This window comes from Haliaeetus albicilla, chromosome Z (assembly GCF_947461875.1).
Source record: "Haliaeetus albicilla chromosome Z, bHalAlb1.1, whole genome shotgun sequence".
Taxonomy (NCBI): domain Eukaryota; kingdom Metazoa; phylum Chordata; class Aves; order Accipitriformes; family Accipitridae; genus Haliaeetus; species Haliaeetus albicilla.
The window spans coordinates 31,342,332-31,363,212 of NC_091516.1; the positions used below are offsets into that span (position 1 = coordinate 31,342,332).

The window sequence follows — 20,881 nt, forward strand, 5'->3', positions numbered from 1 at the left end:
CACATGAAACCTCAGAGGGAGACAAGGATTCACAACAGGTACTTTCAGCTTGCCTCACCTAAAGCATTTGTGCAGTGGGGAAGCATGTTAAATTCTACCCTTAATTCTAGAGGCCAAGGTCAGGGCTGCTATCCCTCAGCCACCTGGATAACCAAAAGATCTTTAAGCCCCTGGTTTTTAGCCAGCAGTTCCAAGCAGCACCAGAAATCCTGCAGCAGCAATCCCTCACCAAGCAGTACTCCTTCAGCCTTCTTCTACAAGCCTTGCACCTGTTGCCCTGCAGTAGCATTAGCCAAAGTTCAACTTCTGCTCCATTCTTGCACCTCATCTTTAACATCAGCACCAGCTGTGCTCACATGCCTCTTTCCAGCTGCTAACTAGTGCTTTAAACAGAAAATAGAAACACGCGAGTGGTTGCACACACCTTTCATCAGAAAGCTGATACCATCTTCTCATAATTATGTTTTCTTGAATAAGTATTTTGGAAAAGGTGAAAGGCTCAATTTCCCAGGTAGTTTTGGCACTTCTGTAACACCTTTTATTTGTATTCAGTGCATGATTTCAAGTATATGGAAACTGAGGGTTACGGAAGTGAATCCCAGCACTGAATAAAAAGACTCCTCCTTGGTGAAAGCGCACAAAATTATTTCTTCATGTTGACTGTAATATTTAAAGTCAGCTCTACTCAAGGACCAGAGCACAAATAGCAGCTAATAAAGGTTTCAGGTGCAGGGGTTCTTCTTGGTTTGTTTGTTTTAAATAATAATGAAAATACTACTGCAAAAGGCTAGTTTTTGTTATACTGGTGAGCTCCTTTTTTGCTTCTTCTGTTTTATGCACATCCATAGTTCACATTTTTGATGCTGCTGTTACATTAACAGCATTCTTCAAGAGGACAAAGTGGATAAAAAAATGGTGAGATACGAGTATCCTTTTTTTTTTTTTTTAACCAATGAGCTACTGTCTCCCTAGTGATACCTTTATTCTTCTAATATATTCTTGTGTTCAAAATTGCCCTTTCTTTTCCAAATGTACCTCCTTCTTCAGAAATCTTCAGTCACTGTAGCTCAAGTATTAGTATTGCATCCCTTTTCCAAGGACCCAACAATAGATAATTCAATTTAATCTTCTGTTCTGAGCTTTGAGCTAGTATTTTCAAAGTATTTCATTGCATGTTTCCAACTATTGCACAGTTTGAAAGGAAGGAACAAGCAAGATGCCTGGATATGTAACAGACATCACAGAGCAACTGAATATGCCCAGGAGCGGACCAGAAGATATTCCTTTAAAAAAGAGTGAGAAGTGGAGAGGTGAAAGAACTCAACAGTTCTTTCATACAGAAAGTAACAGTGGAAACAGTCACCCCATGCAATATCACAGTTTTCTCAGACGGAAAGGGTAAAAACTGGTTAACAGTAACTGCTATTAAACAAAGAAATTAATAGAACATATACATGCAATTCCTGTACTTCATTCATGTTTCATGGTTGGACATGGGAGTTGAAAACCTGCTCAGAGAATACACAGAAATAGAGGATGAGCAAGTCCAAAAGATGACAAATATTTTTTGTCATGGAAATGTCAGGAATGGGAAACGCAAGATAATAAAGGAAGTGCAAAGTTCACTCCCTTGCATACAAGATGCACAGTAAATCAAATGTATTTCTTCCCATTGGACCCTTTCTCTTTTTTTGTATGAAGAATTACAGTAATGATAAAGGCTTCACTAGAAATCTCTATCATTTCTGTGAAGAGGAGTAGAGACAGGACTGTCCCAAATTAGTTATTCACTAAATAGATGAGACACGGGATGGGAGAGGAAGCAGAAGAGGAGTGGCAACAAGATTGCTCAAGGCTGAACAACTGCTCAGGTTCAGGTACAGAATCCAACTAAAGAGTCATAGCACTTAAGAGGCTGAAAACCTGGACCCCATCCTGGGCTCCAGACCAAAGTCAGTTGCAGAGTATTTGTTAGCAGTAAGAGTACACAGAACTGCACAACTTTGGAGTCTCAGCCTGCCTTTTTTTTTTTTTTTCATCATGGAGAGAAGAAAAACAATTAAGCAAGTATTAAGCAATTTTTTCCAGCATGTTTAAGATGAATAATCCACTTGTACGTCTTTCTTTTTTTTTTTTATGGAAGCTTATAGCATAAATGTTCTGTTCAATTCAAAATACCTAAATAATTGGTGTCTTGAAATGCTTCTGTGCATACACACAGCTTCTCAGTTCTTGCTGAGATGGGGTGGGAGGAAGACAATAGGAACATTTTTCAAGTGCTTCATGCATACTGTAGAATTAATGATGACTATTCTGCTCTGAAACGCCAGGGACTTACCCAGTGTACTTTTAATCATATAGAATTTTACCTGTATGCCTGTGTTTAAAGTGCAGTTATATAGATCATATGAGTAGTCTCTCTTTTTTACTATCATGAGAGGGCATTTGCTTCCAAGGCTGGTTGGTCAGGACTCAGGATGACTGAGTTTGAGGGCCTAACAAACAGACCAGTGATAGTTTCTTACAAGCCAAGACAGCTTTTTCTACAGTGCAAGTTATCAGCAATCCACTGTGTAAAGAAATGGCTACACACTGCCAAATCCCTCTGCCTCTGCCAAGACAAGCACACAAAAAAGTAAATGTTCCTGTTTGCTTGAAGATGTGTGGCATGTCATGCTAACCTCACCACTGTCAGCATACTTTTGTGGTCTATTAACTTGTATCTACTAAGTATGATGGTATAACTTTTCACTACATGTACCTTTTACTTTGAAAAAACTTGCATCATTTGCAAGGCTGATGCTTACTAGACATGGAAAGCTTCTACCTCCAGAACAACACAATACTGGAAGATAGCAGTGAAAACAAACTATTTGCAGCTCAATAGCTGTTGTCCTTGGCAACCTCTCATCAGGTCACTGTGACAGAGGGCCTGCTCTGCTACTTCTGCGGAGGACTGTACTTCCAGTGCTACACTTCCAAAGCTGTAGGTGTACTTACATACAATTAAGAAATTACTCCATTTTTAATGCACTAGATATATTGACAGGCCTGAATTCTCAAAATTGAGAAGCATTTTGGTTGTCCAACCTTAGAAGAGTCATGTTTAGTAAAATTTGGTAAATTATTGAGTTCTCTAAAGCTCAAGGTATTTCTTGACAGGCATCCCTTACCCACCCGTCTTTCTCCTCCACAAATTGCCACTGACACCTGAATTCCATAACACTGCAAAAATGTAATGTGCATTTTTGTCCTTTTATGATGATCTTTTAAACTGACAATGTATGCCAGAAACGGCTGTTCAGCTTCATGATGATCACGGATTTTTATCTCACTCACAGCATTCTGCCTTTATGAAATGTCTGGGTTCCATGATTATCCATCTTTGGTCAAATGACCATTAGCATTAAGGCAGCCCTTCCTCATGTTGGGCTAACAACCACAGTAAACAAAAAAAAAGTTCTTATACAATGCAATTACAATTTAACATAAACCAAGATAAGTACATATCAATTAATATGTAAATATATACTTTAATTGTACATTATGAAGAGTTACAAAACAAACTTGCATGCCTTTTATTTAGGGAAGAGTTCTGAGAAACAGTATACTGCCACTTATGATTATATTCTTTCTGAATAACAGAAATATTCTTCTGATATAGTGTATCCAAAGACTTCTCCCTCATCTGTGTCAAAGCAGCACTGAGAACCTGCAGAGTTCCTATACATTACAACATAGTAAGTGATACTAATACAATCCACTTTCTCAGCTTAAATCTGGTAACTATGGCTCTCCAATTTCCAATTAAGTATCAAATAAGTATATAATAAGTAAGTATCAACTGGCATGCTGAGGAGAGTTCAGAATAATTAATTCACTGCTCAAGAACATGGCAAATAAATAAACTACCTAACTGCCAGCTGCTCTAAGTATTCAGATTAATATAATGCATGCAATTCCTGCCTACTTAAAGTACCATGCCTTAAAAAACCCCAACCTTCTACTTCATCCCTCCAATTCAAACGGAATTCCTTAACTAGCACAAAAATACCCCAAGTGCAAAACACAAAAGCAGACAGTTCCTTGTACTGATGAGTCCATTTCACTTTCAGCTCTTCTTTACATTCCAGCTTATTTGTAGTTGTAGTTACCACAAGTGACTGAGTAGCGTGTTTCATTATATAGGACAAAATGCCAAGAAATAAGGAAAAAGGTATTTGTAAACAAAATCTTTAACTTCATACATATCACCAAATAATTCTATCCAGAGATACAAAGGGGTGGAAAAACAACCTGTTATTCTAGAATATAATAAAATTAGCCTTCCTTTAAAATATTCCTTATTGTACATTCACTGAACAATTGTGAAGATCAGGAGAATTGAAATCTTTTTAATTTTTGCCTTGACCAATTCCAGAACAGCATACTATTCCTTTCCAAAAACATAAAGAAAAATCAGCTTTTAACTAGAAGCTGAAAGAGTTAACATTTACCACATGGAATTTCCCTTTCCTACTAAAATGAAAAACATGCATTTTCAGCTCTTTCTGGTGTCTGTGTATAACACCTCATGCTTCAATTAAAACCACATTTGAAAAAAATACTGAGAAATACATTTGTCCTCAACACTACCATTAATTCACAATTTTAGACACCAGGGAAGCACTACTGTGGACATAAATCTTACCACTGAGCTTGAAAAATCTGTGTTCAGTGCACAGTCCAACTGTTAGAAGGTGTGGTTCACATCAAAGAGAAATCCACAAGAACATTAATTTAGCAGCTATAGAAGACTAAAAGCTAAATAAGTACGTTGCTAGGAAGGCTATGCAAAGCAAAAAAACGTGACAGCAATGCACCAAGAGCTTATAGTGCAGGGCATAGTTAAATGTATCAAAATGGCAAAGTGCAAGATTCAGATACCACATGTCCATGTCAGAAACTAGTACTGATTTCCCATCCCCAACCTAAGACAAAGATAGTTATTGATTAGGTGATGGCTGAAGGCAATCTGGCAGGAAAAAACACACCACCACCACAGCCCCTCCCTGCCCCCTGCCTCCCCCTCCCCCCCCCCCAAAACCCCCACCCAAACAACCCACAAACCAAAACCAGAAAAGCAGCTAAGAAAAGAATAATCTACTGATGGGAATCAACTTTGAAACCAAGAATATGAAAACTTATTTTATGCACATTCATACACACATGCAGGTATCAAGTCCTTGTCCATAAAATTAATTACTGAACTACAAACAGCTCAAGAAAGAAAACAACTAATATGAGATCACATGTGTGTACACCAAAATATCAAAGAATTATGAAAAACCTGAAAATCCTCATAGGTAATAATTTTTTAAAACAAACAAACAACACACACAACGTGCTACTAAACACAAAGACTAGCTCATTTGTATAATTAAGAAATTGCTGAAGACACTTGGACTTTCCAGATTGCTATCCAATTTCCCAAGTACTTCTGTACCATTGCTAACAAGGTTAGACTCTGCAAAGAGCAAAACTGAAAGATTCACATTCAGGAACACAAAAAGATGGTAGTAAAGACTTACGTTTAATCAAGTTACAAAATAACACAAGCAAAAGACAAGCTTTCCAGACAACAGTCTCTTGATAAAAACAGACAAGTACAAATGAGTTTAAGAGGCTACTAATTTTTCTAACAAGGTAGTCATTAACAGATCTCAGAATACACAGCGGTTAAAGAAAACTGGGTGCTGTCAGAAGTGTCATTCTTTTGGAAAGAAAGAAACTTAATTTTCTCTTGGAAGTAGGGCTGTGTGAAAAAAACAGTCCCAGCAATAGCCATTGATAAAAATGTGCAGCCGTGAGCATACACATATGGCTGGGGATTCAAGAGTTCAACTTGAAAATTCTCTGTACTGCCCGCAACAAGACTCAGACTAAAACTCCACATCTCATAAAACAAATTCAATGTGGCACCTTAACTGCACTCTAGCAAAAGGCAGATTTTGAAAATAAACCAGGAGTACTCCACTAGGTTGCGTGGTTATGTAACCCATGTACTTTGTACAGAAAATACAGGAGACTTGCCTAGTGTAGGTAAGACATACTCAGAGATGCTGCAGGTAGCATATGGCATCTAGCTAGCTGTAGCCAAAGAAGACTAAAACAAAAGATCATCCTAAAGCTGTCAATGAAAAGATAACAGATCAGTTTATGGAATTTTAGGTTTGCCTCACTTACAATACAGGTAAGCAAAGAAGTCACTTTAGAGGAAATGACTGACTCAGTCCAAGTAACACAACCACAAAAAACATTACAGAACACATGAAATCAAGTGGAGAGTAGGGAATATGTATCAAAGTAGGCGATCTACGCAGCAGTGTGAATAAAGTGCTGAAAACACTGAATAAAAAGATTTTAAAAAAACCCCAAACATACAGACTGTAATTTAGCTATGAAGTACCAGGATACAAAGTATAGCAGCATACATGCACTGCTTTTGTGCCTTGAATAGTGCAACTATAAGTCAGCCACAGAAAATTTCTGACTGAACAAAAATAGGTTTTGATAGCTTATAATATAAAATATTGCCAGACATTACTAATGGAATAAGTAATTGAAAGCTTATGAATATATTTGTTTAAAAGTAAAAACTTACAGCCACTGGATTATGCAATCTCCAAAAATATTTTATATAAGTATGCCAAATTCTACTAAAGTCAGCAAGAATGAGTCTGACCCTTAATAAAAGAATGTTTTGAGAACAAAGCCTGTTCCTTACTGTACTAAATTTAAATATACCACCATCTGATACATAACACCAACTCACTCAGCCCTCACTTCAGGAATCTTATCAACATACCGCCAACTTTTCTTTAAGTAAATTCAAGATTTAACAGGTTTCTCACACTGCCAACAGATAACTAAGTCTGTTCTCAGAAGCATGGTGGATAACAACGAAAACACATTCAGGATGGCTTTCCTAATCCAAGTCTGCTGCTTTCTTACCGTTACAGAGAAAGAATAGAGGAAAACACACTTTTTTGCCTGTAATCTGGTGTACTTTCACAGATGTTTGCATGACTGACATTACAATGTATCACTAGCTATTAACAGGAGTTCAAAATGAAGGCTAACAGAAATACAGGTGTGTATGACTTTCACCACACAGTCTTACAACTTAGTATCCTAAAAGTAATAGTTTCTGAATTCTTCCTGAAGTTGCAAAAGGAAAAATTAAACCACGATAGGTTGGTAAACATGACAGTATGTAACAGGAACACCCAGCATAGGATAACCCAGCAAAATGTTAAGTGAGTTTTTAAATTATTTAAGTACCTAGACAGAGAGAAATTACCCTAACTGCAACATTCTGTTGAAAGAGAAGACAGGACTGAATGCCAGGCATGAAGGGATAAAGAACAGGTTCTAACAGTATTGAAAAACCTGTTATAATTCTCTCTGCCCCACTCTGTCCAAGAAAACAGATTAGTCATATTTGCAGTCTATGCTCTGTTTGTACCTGCATAGACTAGTTGTCCAGAAATACTTAAAAAATAATCATTTTTTAAGAGGTCATACATGCTCTTGACTCTACTGCACATGGATAAGCTCAGTCTCAACAGTCTACCAAAGCCAAACTACTGAAAAATTTGATGTATGCTGTTTTGGTGAATTTCTTTTATTGTAATATCAATAAGCCACAGCATCATGGAAGTATTTTATTTAACCACCTCTTCATCAATAATTAAAACTTTTAAATAAGAAGAACCCATTGTGAAAGTTATCCTTCATCTATGCACCACCTGCTGTGCAACTGCTTCATCATCCTTTCGCTCTCCAGCTGCACACTTACACAAACATTTTAAAGAGCTTACGCCATTATGCAAGGTGTGTATCACTTGCTAAAGTAACTGCTTAAGATACCCACTGTGATGAACAGTTGCAGACTCTCATGCCTGATGAAACAGGTGCCAGACAAGGAGTCTGTGAGTTTGCACTACACATCTACGCTCAGTATAGTAGGAAGTTTAGTTTCAATGTGTTTTTATCTTACACATTTTAGTACTCTCTACCAGTTTGTAGTCCCCTTAACTTCCCCCAGAAAGGAGGAAATAAAAAAACTTGTATACCTTCAACAGCTTTTCCTTGGAAATAGGTATATACACACCTGTTTTGGGATATGACAACTACCATTTGATAATTTATATGCTGCACCTCTTACCAAGAGAAGTCTAAAACAATCTCTTGGAAACAACCAAACATGACCCACTTTGGAATGCTTGTTCACTGAGACAAGATAACTTCATTCTCTCTAGATAATGCCGACGTTACCAAAACGTTAGAAGTTACTTACGGTTTTCCCCCAGGAATCCCTGCTAGATTTGGAGGGATTCCAGGTACTCTCATGTGAGGAGGAGGATCAAACCCAACCTGACAATGAAAAATGAATTAATCTCACACTTGCAGTTTCTTATGCAGCAAGCCCCTTTTCTTCACCCCCAAGATATTATGCATTTAACCAAAATGTGGCTTTTGCCCACAGTATTAGATAAGTGCATGTCCCTTCACAGAGGGGAAAAACAAGATGTTTTCCTTACGCATGCTTCTGCTGGAAGTATTCATATGTGAACAGAAAAACAATAATGTGTATCATGCATTCACATCACTGAGCGTAACACAAATACCCCTGTGTTAGCACAGAGCTAGCCCTGGAATTAGAGTCCGTGGTGTGTCAGCATGTAGCCACCCCAGTGCTCTGTAGCTCTGCCACAGCTAGCACGTACCCATGCAAGCACAGCACGGTGCTGGAAAGCAGCTTCAGGCCTCAGCTAGAATCTTTGCATGGCTCCACACCACACTGTGTGGGCACGTCAGCTGAGAGATCTCTCACAGAGCTACACTGCAGGGTGCAGACAAATTTGTCTACAGCTTAAATACACTATGCTCTCTTTACATACTGCAATTCCACTAAACTTTTATATCCTGAATAAATAAGTACATGAAATAATCCAAACAGAAATTCTGGACCAAATAGACTTAGTTTTTCTTCTGAACACTATACCCAAGTTAAAATTCTTATTGCTTTAAGGAGCGCATATGCACATTTTTCACATAAAAGCCTTGTTTACCAGTTTGAAAAAAGTAGCCATATCTACAACAATGAGAAGACAGCAAGCTTAAGTCCCATCTTGCAGATTTACAAGTAGGTAAGCTTGTTTATACATACAGCTGCCATCAAGCTCATGCTTGCAGAATCAGGCCCCTAAGTTATTCTGCTTGACAGCAGCTCTAACTGCTACGCTCTACTTACTTACCACACCCACAACAGCAACTATTCTTAACACACCTTATCACAGAACTCCAAGATATGTACCAACCACCTTCTCATATTGATTTCCACAAAAAACAAAATACAAGGACAGAGATGTAGATAAAAAGACTTCTACATGCTTCAAGATGAATTTTTTTTATGTCTGTACGGAACACAAATCTGGTTCAGCAAGAGAAAAGCAGATGTCCACAGCACCAATGAAAATACTTTGTAGCTACCAAAACTACCTTTTCATTTAATGCATAAAATAATTTTTTGGCATTTATTAATCAGTCAAAGCACTGATGAAGGTGAAGAGAAGAGGAAACGCACATAAATACACCAAGATTCTTTGTTTTCAAGGTGCAAATTTGTTTCTCCAGCCACGCAGCAAAGTGAAACACACAGTGAAGCTGTCAAGCCTCTGGCGCTGTTATAACTTGGGAATTCAACAGTGCTAAATGAAGCATGTAGCTCTTCTCAGTGAACCACAACTCACACAACTGAGATTGCATGCAACGTATGGCCTACCATAGGAGATCTTCCATAGGCAACCACAGCAGCTGCAGCAGCAGCAGCACTCATCTGGGGTGACATATTGTGCAGACTGGCATAGGCTGCCCCTGGACTGGTTAACTCTCCATTCATGCCAGCGTGAGGTACCATTCCAAATGGAGCAGGGTACGGTCCTGGTACTGCCAATGGCGTCCGCAAACCTGCAGCTACAGAATAATGAAATCAAGTAGTTTTATTTATTTATTCCTGCATACAGAGGAGAAAACAGCCCTTTCATTCCCCTACAGTACCTAACCTCCCCCTCTCACATACACACACTGCCAAGAAACATTGCCATAATTTATCAGTACCACCACCTCTCTTCACTCAGTGTAAGAAAGATCTACTGAAGTCTGAACTTGCTGATTACTTCTAACAATCCATTCTAGCACTACCCATTTCCATTTCTGTAATATTTCCCTGTTTACATTAATCTCTCCTTTGCCAAATTAAGCAGTAAAGCTGACAGACATGGTTTACACAGCTCATGTCTGAAGCAACTGTGCTGTACCAGCCTGAACAGCAGAAGTAAACTTTCCCCTGCATTTGTCAAGATTTACACTGCAGCAAATATTAGTAGACTTAGACAAAAAGCTGGAGAAAAGATTGCATTCAGAGTAAGTACCAGAATCTTCTGAGAAGTCTTTTTATATTGCATTCAGTCTCTGGATTATTTGCAAAAAAGATAAAGACAAAAGTAAACAAAGAAGGATAAGAGATAGAAAGATATTCAAACTCTTGATAATCCAAACATCTGCTTCTCATAAAGCCTTCTCTTGATATCAAGAGCAAAGCAATACATTTAGTTAACATTCATACAGAACTACACACATAAAAAAAGATTAATTTTGGAACCATAAAAACACGTGAGGTAATGCATTACCAGCTTGGTTAACCAGAGGGTCCATTGTTGGAGGCTTGCCAAGGCCTGGACGAAGTCCTGGAGTTGCGCTAGTGCCTGGGGTTGGCACATCACTTCGAGGAGTTGGTGTGCTGGATTTCAGAACAGGCGTGCTGGCTTTTTCATGCTGGTATCATTAAACAAATTAAATGAGTATTATTTTTAATCCAGGCCATATTATACAATTTATCACAACAGCAGCTGGGATGCTGGGCACCTACTACCTAGTCCCTCAGCCAATTTTCATAAATCCATGCAATGCTGACAGCATTAACTTGTGAGAGAGAAATGCTGACCTTTTTGATTGCTGCCAAAATTAAAATAAGAAAAGAAACATAGAGTTATTCTTCCTTCTTCCATTGGCATGAAAAAAAAAAATGCCTGAGCTAATTTTTTTTCAGGACAATACAATACACATCATCAAATTATTCTAGCTTGAAATCATTACTGTCTCAAATATTATTGGACACAGCAAATCTAAGTACAAAAACAAAATACCACAATAGTTCATAGTGCCAAAAAATTGTGACACAAAAGCTACAGAGAATCTGATCAAATTATTACTGATACTGCAGGAGAAGTTTTGAAAGAGTAACAGCTTATTTAAAAGATTTTAACAAAAGCCTGGAGAACTTCTTAGTGACTATATGCAGACTATGTTAAACCATAAGCTATTGCTCAAGAAAAATAAACAATGCTTAAGCGACTCTTGTACTTCGCAATAAATTTGTAACTCATTTAACAGAAATGTAGGAAATACAAGAAATCAAAATGAAACAGAAAATATTGCTGAGGAAGAAAGCTGAATAACACCATGAAGGTCTGGAAAACAGTAGTCTATTTCCATTTCAAATGTTTAAAGCCATGTACTTCTACCACAAGTAGTTGCAGGAGAATGGAGAGTTAAGACTTTACAAGAAAGAAGATGATTTATCTGGACAACAGATGCTACCCACCAGACTCATTTCTTTGGATTTGAGGGAAGTGGAACTTCCTGAAGAAGCCGTAGATGCTGGACTGCTAGAGGCATCTTTCTTCAGCAGGCGGGTTTTATCTATACCGTTTTCACGTGGTGAATGAGTGGGACTTGCCCTTGGGGAAGAAGGATCCTAAAACAGTGGGAAAGGAAGAACAGCACATAACCATGTCATGGGTTGGTACAAAAACACCACTAAGGAGTCTATGGGAAAAAAAACTAGAAGAATTTAAGCAGTAAGTTCAAACAACAAGACATTTTGTTATCTCTATAGAAAAAAAAGCTGAAATCCCTTCATCAATTTAGAGACATAATCTCATATAGTAAGCAATCTGGTTTTACTTTACACTACATGCAATCATAAACTGTTTCCAAGCATAGAGCTTGCAATCTAAGCACAAACTAAGGCAAGCACGCACAACACGTGGTAAGAGCAAGAAAGACCAACAGTAACTGCAGTAGAATTTACACTGTTTTTTCCATGTACGCTCTCCACGCACTGCTAGTGACAACAAACGTTTCAGTAATCTCTTTCAGGCCATACAAACCTTGCTCATGTCTACCTTCAGAAGAAGAGATAAAGATGCATGCTGTATATGCCATAATATCTGTCACTTCTTTCTAAATACCATTTGCAACTGTCTCGCTACTTAAATCTACAGGAAAAACTGAAATCACCTCTCAGATGATTATCTTTCTCTCTTCCAGAGGCACTCTCTGCATTTCCTTTAACCTGGAATAGCCAGCTCAGCAAGCTACAATGCCATCAGAGCTCTGCAGGTTCTCCATGCTCCTTTGGCTCATGAAAATAGCAGCAGGAAGGAAGCAGTCCTCACAAGAGGGCACTAAGTCTGCTGATGATTACTGAGCAGTTTCATTTTAAGTAGGCCTTCTGAAAAGATTACTAAAATCCCTGGTTGGGTACCCATTTTTCTACTTGGTTGACATCATTTGGGCACTTGGAGCTGCTGAAGACACCTCTTCTCTGTCAGCTTCTCTCCCTGTGCTTTTCACACAGCAAAAGAACCATGCTACCATAGTCAGGCTTCCTAAATCTCTTTGTTGTATGAAATAAAAGATGAAGAAAAGGGAAGGCCCATCCCTTCACCTTGATGGCACTGCCAAATCTCTGCCCTGGAGAAAAAAAGTGGCTACAACCTCTGGAAAATTTTGTGAACAGACTGACTTCATTCTGACTTTAGCTGACTTCATTCTAAAAACCAAATATTCTGGAAAATGCTGTCTTTTACATAGCGCGTTAAAATACTAGTGATCTTTAAGGTACCAAAAATGTTTTTAATAATACTCCTACTATTAAATACAAGCTTAGGTAATGTCTTCCTTTTTCATTTGAAGACACTAGTCTGAAAACCTCAGCCCTCCACCTGCATCTCACCACAACTCTCTCCACTGCAGAGCAGCTGTGAAGCATCAGAACATAACTGCAGAGGCAACAGACCTGGACAAAGCAGCAGAAGGAAAAGCTGAGATGGCGACCAGATAAAGCTCAGAAGAAGGCATGGTAACTGCAGTACTAACAAAAAGGAGAAGTTGTGAATATTTTAACATATCCACACAGAGGATTCTTTTTCTTCTAACATCTAAATGCACTTTTCCTTTAACCTTTGGGCAAATGTCAAGACTACAAAAATGAAAAAAGTTACCTCATTGGATACATCTACAACCAAGTTATCGTCACTCTTGTCCCCATCACTGTCCTATTAAAAATAAATAAATATAGTGTTCATTTCAATTAGTACATTAAGAGCCCAGAGAGAAAGACTACGCATCTACTCAGACATTTTTTGTTTTTCCTAAATAAAAAGCAAACAGCCTTTCATTAACTTATTAGCAATAGGGAAAACAATGAAAACAGGAAAACAACACCTTATTTCTGCTTCAATAATAAAACCCACATAAGGTAGAACTAGTTGAAAGGTGCTGGTCTCACCACCAGTGCAAGAGGGTCCAAACCCCCTCCTTATTACCATCATAAACAGTGTTATCACTACTCCTAAAAGAGAAACTCATTCTGTTTATATGCTAATCTTACATGTTAATCTTATGGAAATTACTGCTTGTGCATACCTAAAAAAACATAAGATCTCAGAAAACCGGAGTTTTTTGGCATTTGTTTGATGTATCAACTTCCTCAAAGTGATAGGACAATTTTGCTCCTTTTCCAGAAAGGAAAGTTTTGAAATGGAAAGTTCTGGGGAAGAAAAAGCTTCAGAAATGCCAAGGCATTTCAAGATTTCTGCCTAACAAAACCAAAATACTTTGACAATCCTAAATGGAAATGTTTTATTGTGGCTTCTCAAGCTGCATTTTGACTGTTTCACATAAATCTGTGTTCACCTGAGCTGCTCTAGTGCCTCAAGATAGCTGTTACTCAAGTGCCTCCTGGTCCCTATCTCCAAAATGGGCAGGGATGCCCCAGTAGACACATTCTATGATACACAGTGGTCTAGTGATTTCTGCACCATGGTAGTTCAACCAGAAGGTGAGTCTTGACTCAAAACCAAAACCAAACAAAAATTAAGTGAATTATTTAGAATTTTCTTGTAGGCCAAGTTTGACATTTCCAATAACAGTACTTTTACTTAAAAAGTTTCTAGGCAAACAAATCAGACATACAAGATTACTCAAACTGTCTCCCATCACTTCCATTCAAAGTGTCTGGGCTATCACACTTAAAGCCAGACAAAGTAAAACACCAGTTCCTTCCTCTACTTCAGGCCATAAATGTTTAAAAAAACCCAAACCCCCAAAACCCCAACAGGTAGTTTCAACCCTTCCCTTCTCCTTTAGCAGCTGACTATTGCTCCAAGAAATACCACAAACATATTAGGGACCCAAGAGTGCCACTGAAGACAGAATGGTGGCTCTATTTGCCACTCAGGAATCTGTCCAACCAAAGGGTGCAAAAGGAAAAGGAATAGGAAAGCTTCAGCCCCTGTTATCTGCCACCTCTTGAAAAGTATGAAGCACCCAGAAGGCAAGAATAGGTTAGAACACATTTGAGCATGTGGGAGCACAGTAGGTGGGACACTTGTTCACCAGAAATACCACCCCTGAAAAGGGCAAAATTCTCCTCACTAACAAACTAACAGGTTGAAACTATACAGGTCCTAACAGAGAATTTAGTCAGAAGACAAAAAGAAAAAAAAAATGCATTTTGCATCTTATTTCCAAAAGCAACAATTCCTACAACTGGTTTATCTCCCTTCTGACAAAAGCAGTACTTCTTTGTCTCTACAAAGGTCTCACCTAAAATGAGCTCAAAATCAGCAGCTCTGTTTGCAGAATTGGGGAACCTTTAAAAAGAAAGATCTTCTTCCAGATTAGAATAAATCTGTAACTGTCAAATACCCTTGTTTTCCTCAATTCTTTATTTTGATGCTGCCTTTAATCCATTTCAAGTGAACAGCAAACAGAACCATACATTTAAAATGTGGATTAAAACAAACTGCTTCTACAGTGCAATATCCTTTCCATTTCTTTCCAGTAGAAACACAAGAAAAACAAGCAAGTTAAGCTTTTTCTTCCTTTTTTTTTATATCAAATGTAGCTTAAGAATACTTAATATCAAATATTTAAAAAGAAAAATGCCCTTAGAATATCAAAGCCTCAAAGTTGAGGGAGTAACATGGGGACGTTTGACAAACCCTTCTGTAATCAAAACAAGATTATTAGAAAGTGGTGGAAATAAAATTTGCAAAACCCTAACAGTACTACAACACCACAATGTGCAGAAAGGGGAAAGTAACCTGATCTACCATCAGTAGCTCGAGGGATAGGCAACAGCTGCTCAGAGATATTATTGGTCCAAGTGGATAGAAATTACCCTACCAAATACTGAGGAAATAAAGTAGCACCTGATTTTTCTCTTGGGTTTCAGTAACCAGGAAGTAATTAATGACTGGACTCATATAAACCTGACAATTTGCCACATTATTGCTATGTCAAAGAACAATATCTTCTGTTAGATTTAAGTTCTGCTTTTCAGTACTCTTTCACAACAGTCCTAGTCTCTAAAGCCTGTTCCAGTATCATCCTGTGATTTGGCTGAGCATTTAGACTGGAAGTTGAAAGCCTATGTGAACCTTCTGAGGTTCACATATGCCACACTTGCACTAAAGTGTCTCTTCAAAACCAAGCAACAAGCAAGCTAGTAAAAAACACAAAAAACAAACTGTGAACTTTTTATATTTCAATTTGCTTTCTGCTGAAACTGCCATATCAGTCAAAAGCAAACTTTAGTAAGTCCGTACAGCCTCATAACATATGCAATTTGCAATGGTAATTATTACTCAGCATGGTAGTAGCTAGTATCTATCAGAAGAATGTACTAATACCCTCCAAATCAACAAAATCCTCCATTTCAATCAAACCTGCAGGTTTTAGAGCAGTCCAGAAAGGATCTGTTGCTCAAACTCTCAGAAATGTCCCAGAATACTTGTGAATTCCAAACAGCTACTCCTGGCACATTATCCCCTGTTGAGGAGTATTACTTGACAATAGCCCAAAACATTGACTCACTACTCTTCCCACACCAATACTGGTCTCCCTGGCACACATATTCATGTACTATATCAGCCATAGGAAACACATTGCCTTGTTCTTCACAGCTCTTTTAGTCCTCATACAAACACAGTATGTGCAAATAAATTAATCATTTCTTTGACACAGATTTGCTTACATAGTGGCTGGAATCCTTATCATCCACCTTTCTCTTTTTGATGTCATTGGTATATTCAGGGCCATTCCTGCGTTTATCTGTGCTTCGCAGACTGTCCGGGACCAACAGAGAATTACTCTGTAATAACAAAAACCAAGATCAATCAAAAATTCTTTTCAAGATTCCTTCATATATGCTTAAAAACTCAAATTGGATGTGATCGATGCTTTAGAAATGTGATACCTACATAGTCTTTCACTCCATTTAATTCAACTCTAAGTACTCCAGGCAAACATGTACAGCTTATGCATTCTAAGAAGCTTGGCTTTTCATTGTTGAACTTATCAAAAGTTTAGTTCACTTGTCAGTCACCATCTATTTAAATAATTAATTCAACTGAATTTATTGTTTAGGAGAAGCAGGCTTGCTGTTTACTCATGATCAGGTAACAATGATTTTTTTTTTTAATATACATATCCCACAGAATAAGAGAGACTTACTAAACATAATCTGATTGATTGCTCACTTCTAGACAACCATAAATACAATGAGGCTTTTGTGTGTCTATACCTGCAGGCATGGATAGATATATAGCAACTTTAACTCTTAGCAAATATTTACCACATAAGGTTATGCAGTAATCATTTGTTACTGCAGTAAACTCCAACTGGATGCCTTCAATAAATGTATTGCAAACAATGATCAAATATTTTTACTTCCAGCATAACATTTGCTACTAGTGTGAAATTGAGGCTAAAGTGTTGTTTAATCAGACTGGATCTGAAAAACTGAGGCCAACACACACAAAAAAAAGACAAAAGCAAAGACTAATCTTTTCCTCAAACTACATGGACTGCTTTCATTCATGCTAAGTTATGCTAAGTACAAACTGTTGACCCAAAGAGAAAGGCATTTTAGACATTTTTCAGTCACATGACAATTTGACATGCCTGCGATTCCCATCTCCATCTCCGTTCCAGCCAAAGCATTAAAACGTGTTACAATGAGTTCTTTTAAGTGCAGGATTAGCATATGCAAGAGGGCAATTTGTTCAGTGATGTGTTAATGCTGTGAACAATACTGAATGAGTTGAGAAAAAAATCTCCTTTCATAAAGATCTGGTAAGCCTAGTTCCTAAAAGCCAAGTACATGCTCACATAAATATATGCTCACATAAATGTATAAGGAAATACATATTTACATGCATACATGTACCTCTCTCAAGAGAAAAGCCTAATACTGACATATACACTGTGATATAAGTGTAAACCCCAAAGGAAATACTTAGATCTACCAAAAAGCCAGAGATATTTACTCTTAATGTATCATAAACATATACTAGCAGCCAGAGAACTGTGCAGTGAATGGCTTCCTCTTTAAAACCTGAGGACACCATGGTAGTTTTGCTTGAACATTAATGTTTGGTCCCAAGGAGAAGGAAAACAAAACAGGGTACATAAGGCAATCTGAATCCTCTTTTTCCTACTTCAGAAGCTGCACTTTAAAGTCAATTCTGAGCTCTTTTATTCATGACTATTCAAGCTAAACAAATGCCAAGGGGCTTACATAAAGCATATAGGAGGGTCTGATGAAATTCAGTATAAAGAAGCTAAAATAATGTCTTTACTGCAATGTTTTGCAGCTAAAAGGTGGGCTTGTTGGATCACTGAACTAATTGCCTTGACAAATACAGTCTGAATTTAACCCCTTATCTCCTCCCAGATGCACACAAACTCAGGGATTCACTAGTTTGAAAAACATTAAAACTGATATGCGGTATTTTAATATTGAATTCATCATGCCTGTAGTTGTAGAAACATCTTAAGCAGCAAGCTGTCAATTCAAACTTGACCACAGATGAGTACTCCAAATGTTTTTTCTTAAGGAGGAAAATCTTTTAGTTAAGAGATACTTCTCTTAACAAACTCATTAAGAAAAAAAAATAAATCTATTTTACTACTGAAGAGCTTGGAATAAAACAATGAAGGCAAATGCAGTAAAGTGAATAAACTCAGTTTTTCATTTTAAATTGCCAAAATTAAGTGTGAATAACTGAAAGGTGGCAAAGGAGCAGCAGCTGGGAAAAATTTAGCAACCCTGCTATTTGAAGTTACTACACAGAAGTCTAGGGAACAGCTTGCAAATTTTGGCATCAAGTATGTGTAAATACAATGGCTGATATTTTTTTCTGGTTTAATGTAAAGTCTACCTAGACAATGTTGACAATATTCTGTACAGTTTCTCTTGCAGAATTTCAATACTGTGAAACTTACCTAGGAAATCCTAGGTATACCTAGTTCCCACTCTGTCCTAAATGCCAAACAAAGATTATTAGATTTGATTTTTCCTCAAAAGACTGATGGCTTACTTATCACATAAACATGTAATTATAACAATAACCTACAGTCCTCACAAGCCTATTCTGCAAAACATCTCCCCTGTGGTCACATTTACACCGCCTTTCTCTAACTTACCACATTCATCCATGCTAGAAGCTGTTGTAGAGCTGTATTATTTCACAATAGCTATACTGGCAGTTGCAAATAAGATTGTGTTGTTACTCTGCCAAAATTTACCAGTAAACTCAATAATTAAAAAGTTGCTGTTTTGTTTCCCTTAGGAGTAAAAGGAAGTTCTAACAATTGTGACTAAAATCAGGTAAAGTATAACTTTTGATGAAAAAATAGCTTGCTAATGTAACCTACTACCATAATTCAAACCACCAATTGTGTAAGATTTCATTCAACAATATGAAAGTACGTATCTTTTTAAGTAGTGCATATGGTAGATGCAGAACACTAAAGTATCCAAGGAAATAAATGAAAATACAAACAAAACCTGGGAAGATATGATCATATAAGCCTTGGGCTATTGGCATTTCTTACCATCGTAATGTTAAGGCTCAAGCAACAGTGAGGACAGCCTACTAAAAGCTGCCTTTCCTCATTTCAGCTGCAGCAGAGTTTGTATTTGCCATATGTTCACTATCAAGCACAGGGCCAGCTAGGAGACAGGAGCAACAGCTTCACAATGATAGAGTTCTGCTTATCTTCTCTTTGAAAAAAAAATAGTCTGTTTAGTTCTTCTACCAGGCCTACTAACATCTGACTTATTTTCAAGAGTAGGACAATCATTTTTATTTTAGCTATAAGACTTATATAGCTTTTTAAATAATGCTACAGAAATTTTCAGTTGGGACTGATCATCAATAATAATCAGTTTGTACAAAAAGGGCAAAAAGATACATACATGCATAGTTGATTTCCTAAAGAGGAACTGCAAGAACCAGTTTTCATTTTGTCTTAATTTCAACAGACTAGATGCATAAATTGAGGATAATCCTTGCTTTAATACTAGAAGTTCAGTTTTTCAGGGATTACCAATGCAACATCTATAAATCATGAATCTCTGATCAGAACAAATGGTCAAAATCAATTCTATGTAAATGTTTTCTTTTTCTTCCAATAATTCAAAATTTATTCACATGAATCCCTTTTCTTCAAATAAGTCCTGAAAGAAGAGAGAAGGCAGGTTCCCTATTAGGAATGTAATGCACGTTATTCAAACGCACTTCTTCGACTGCCATGCCATTCCCCATAGAAACTACTTCCAAACCACAAGGTATGTATGTGTGCCAGAGGTACAGGCTGAGAGCCCACAGTATGTCATTTAGCCCCAGTTATAATACAGCACAGACAACTCACCAGAACATACAGAACTGACAATTAACTTTATGCTGATCATTACAGCAATTAAATAACAGTATTTACATCACATCTGTGCTCATGGTTCAGCTACACCTGGTCCCAATTAAGAACTTCTCTAGTGCTGGGCTTCTTATCCTTCCCACTCCCCTTTCACCCAAAGACGCACACACTTGCTCTGTGCTTGGCCATTCACAGATTCACTGTACATCTAAACCAACTGCACCCACCTGCCATTACAGACAGTTATTACAGCTGACAACTTGCACTTGCCCATATCACCAAGTAGAGCCACTGTATTTATTTAATCACAACCCTGGACCCGTGCCACTGCACCACACACAAGTGCCATCTACAGCTATCCATATGTAGACAGGAACAAATGCAATCCCTTGTTGAGTGGGCAAAAAAGGATCAAGTCTAACATCTACAGCCAAAACATCAGCTGCTCAGCAGTCCCACTGCTCATTGTCAGGACTCAGTGACAGGACACTGGAAAAGGGACTAGTGCTTAACTGTCACCCAGCAAGGCTCAAGAAGATAGCACTCAAGGTTATTCAATTCAAGAATCATTAACTTCCATTTGTTGAACATGCTTCTTGCAAACACATATGTCGACAACCCAAAAGTTGACTTATAAAGTCAGTAGGTTTTGTTTTAAATTACCGGTGACGGAACACTACTGACTTCGCCCTCTTTTCGCCCACCATTTTAAGTTATATTTAAACTAGTATGTTCCTATTAGGAACAAGGGAATCTAGAAGCC

General features: G+C 37.7%; 2 protein-coding genes across 7 annotated transcripts in view; both read right to left on the minus strand.

The window, feature by feature from the left end:
• FRMD3 (FERM domain containing 3) overlaps nucleotides 1-20,881 on the minus strand; it is a 261,212-nt gene that overhangs the window by 87,979 nt on the left and 152,352 nt on the right. The gene's annotated exons all lie outside the window — the stretch shown is intronic.
• The window catches only part of LOC104318082 (transducin-like enhancer protein 1), an 84,079-nt gene that overhangs the window by 15,763 nt on the left and 47,435 nt on the right, over nucleotides 1-20,881 (minus strand). For 4 of the 5 annotated variants that reach the window (XM_069776158.1, XM_069776156.1, XM_069776155.1 and 1 more), the window contains exons 9-14: nucleotides 16,433-16,549; nucleotides 13,395-13,448; nucleotides 11,711-11,863; nucleotides 10,737-10,881; nucleotides 9,830-10,020; nucleotides 8,342-8,418 (exon numbers count right to left, since the gene is read on the minus strand). In XM_069776158.1, coding sequence (XP_069632259.1) covers nucleotides 8,342-8,418; nucleotides 9,830-10,020; nucleotides 10,737-10,881; nucleotides 11,711-11,863; nucleotides 13,395-13,448; nucleotides 16,433-16,549 — 737 coding nt within the window. The remainder of the gene's footprint in view (nucleotides 1-8,341; nucleotides 8,419-9,829; nucleotides 10,021-10,736; nucleotides 10,882-11,710; nucleotides 11,864-13,394; nucleotides 13,449-16,432; nucleotides 16,550-20,881) is intronic. The other variant, XM_069776159.1, reaches the window with a different exon arrangement.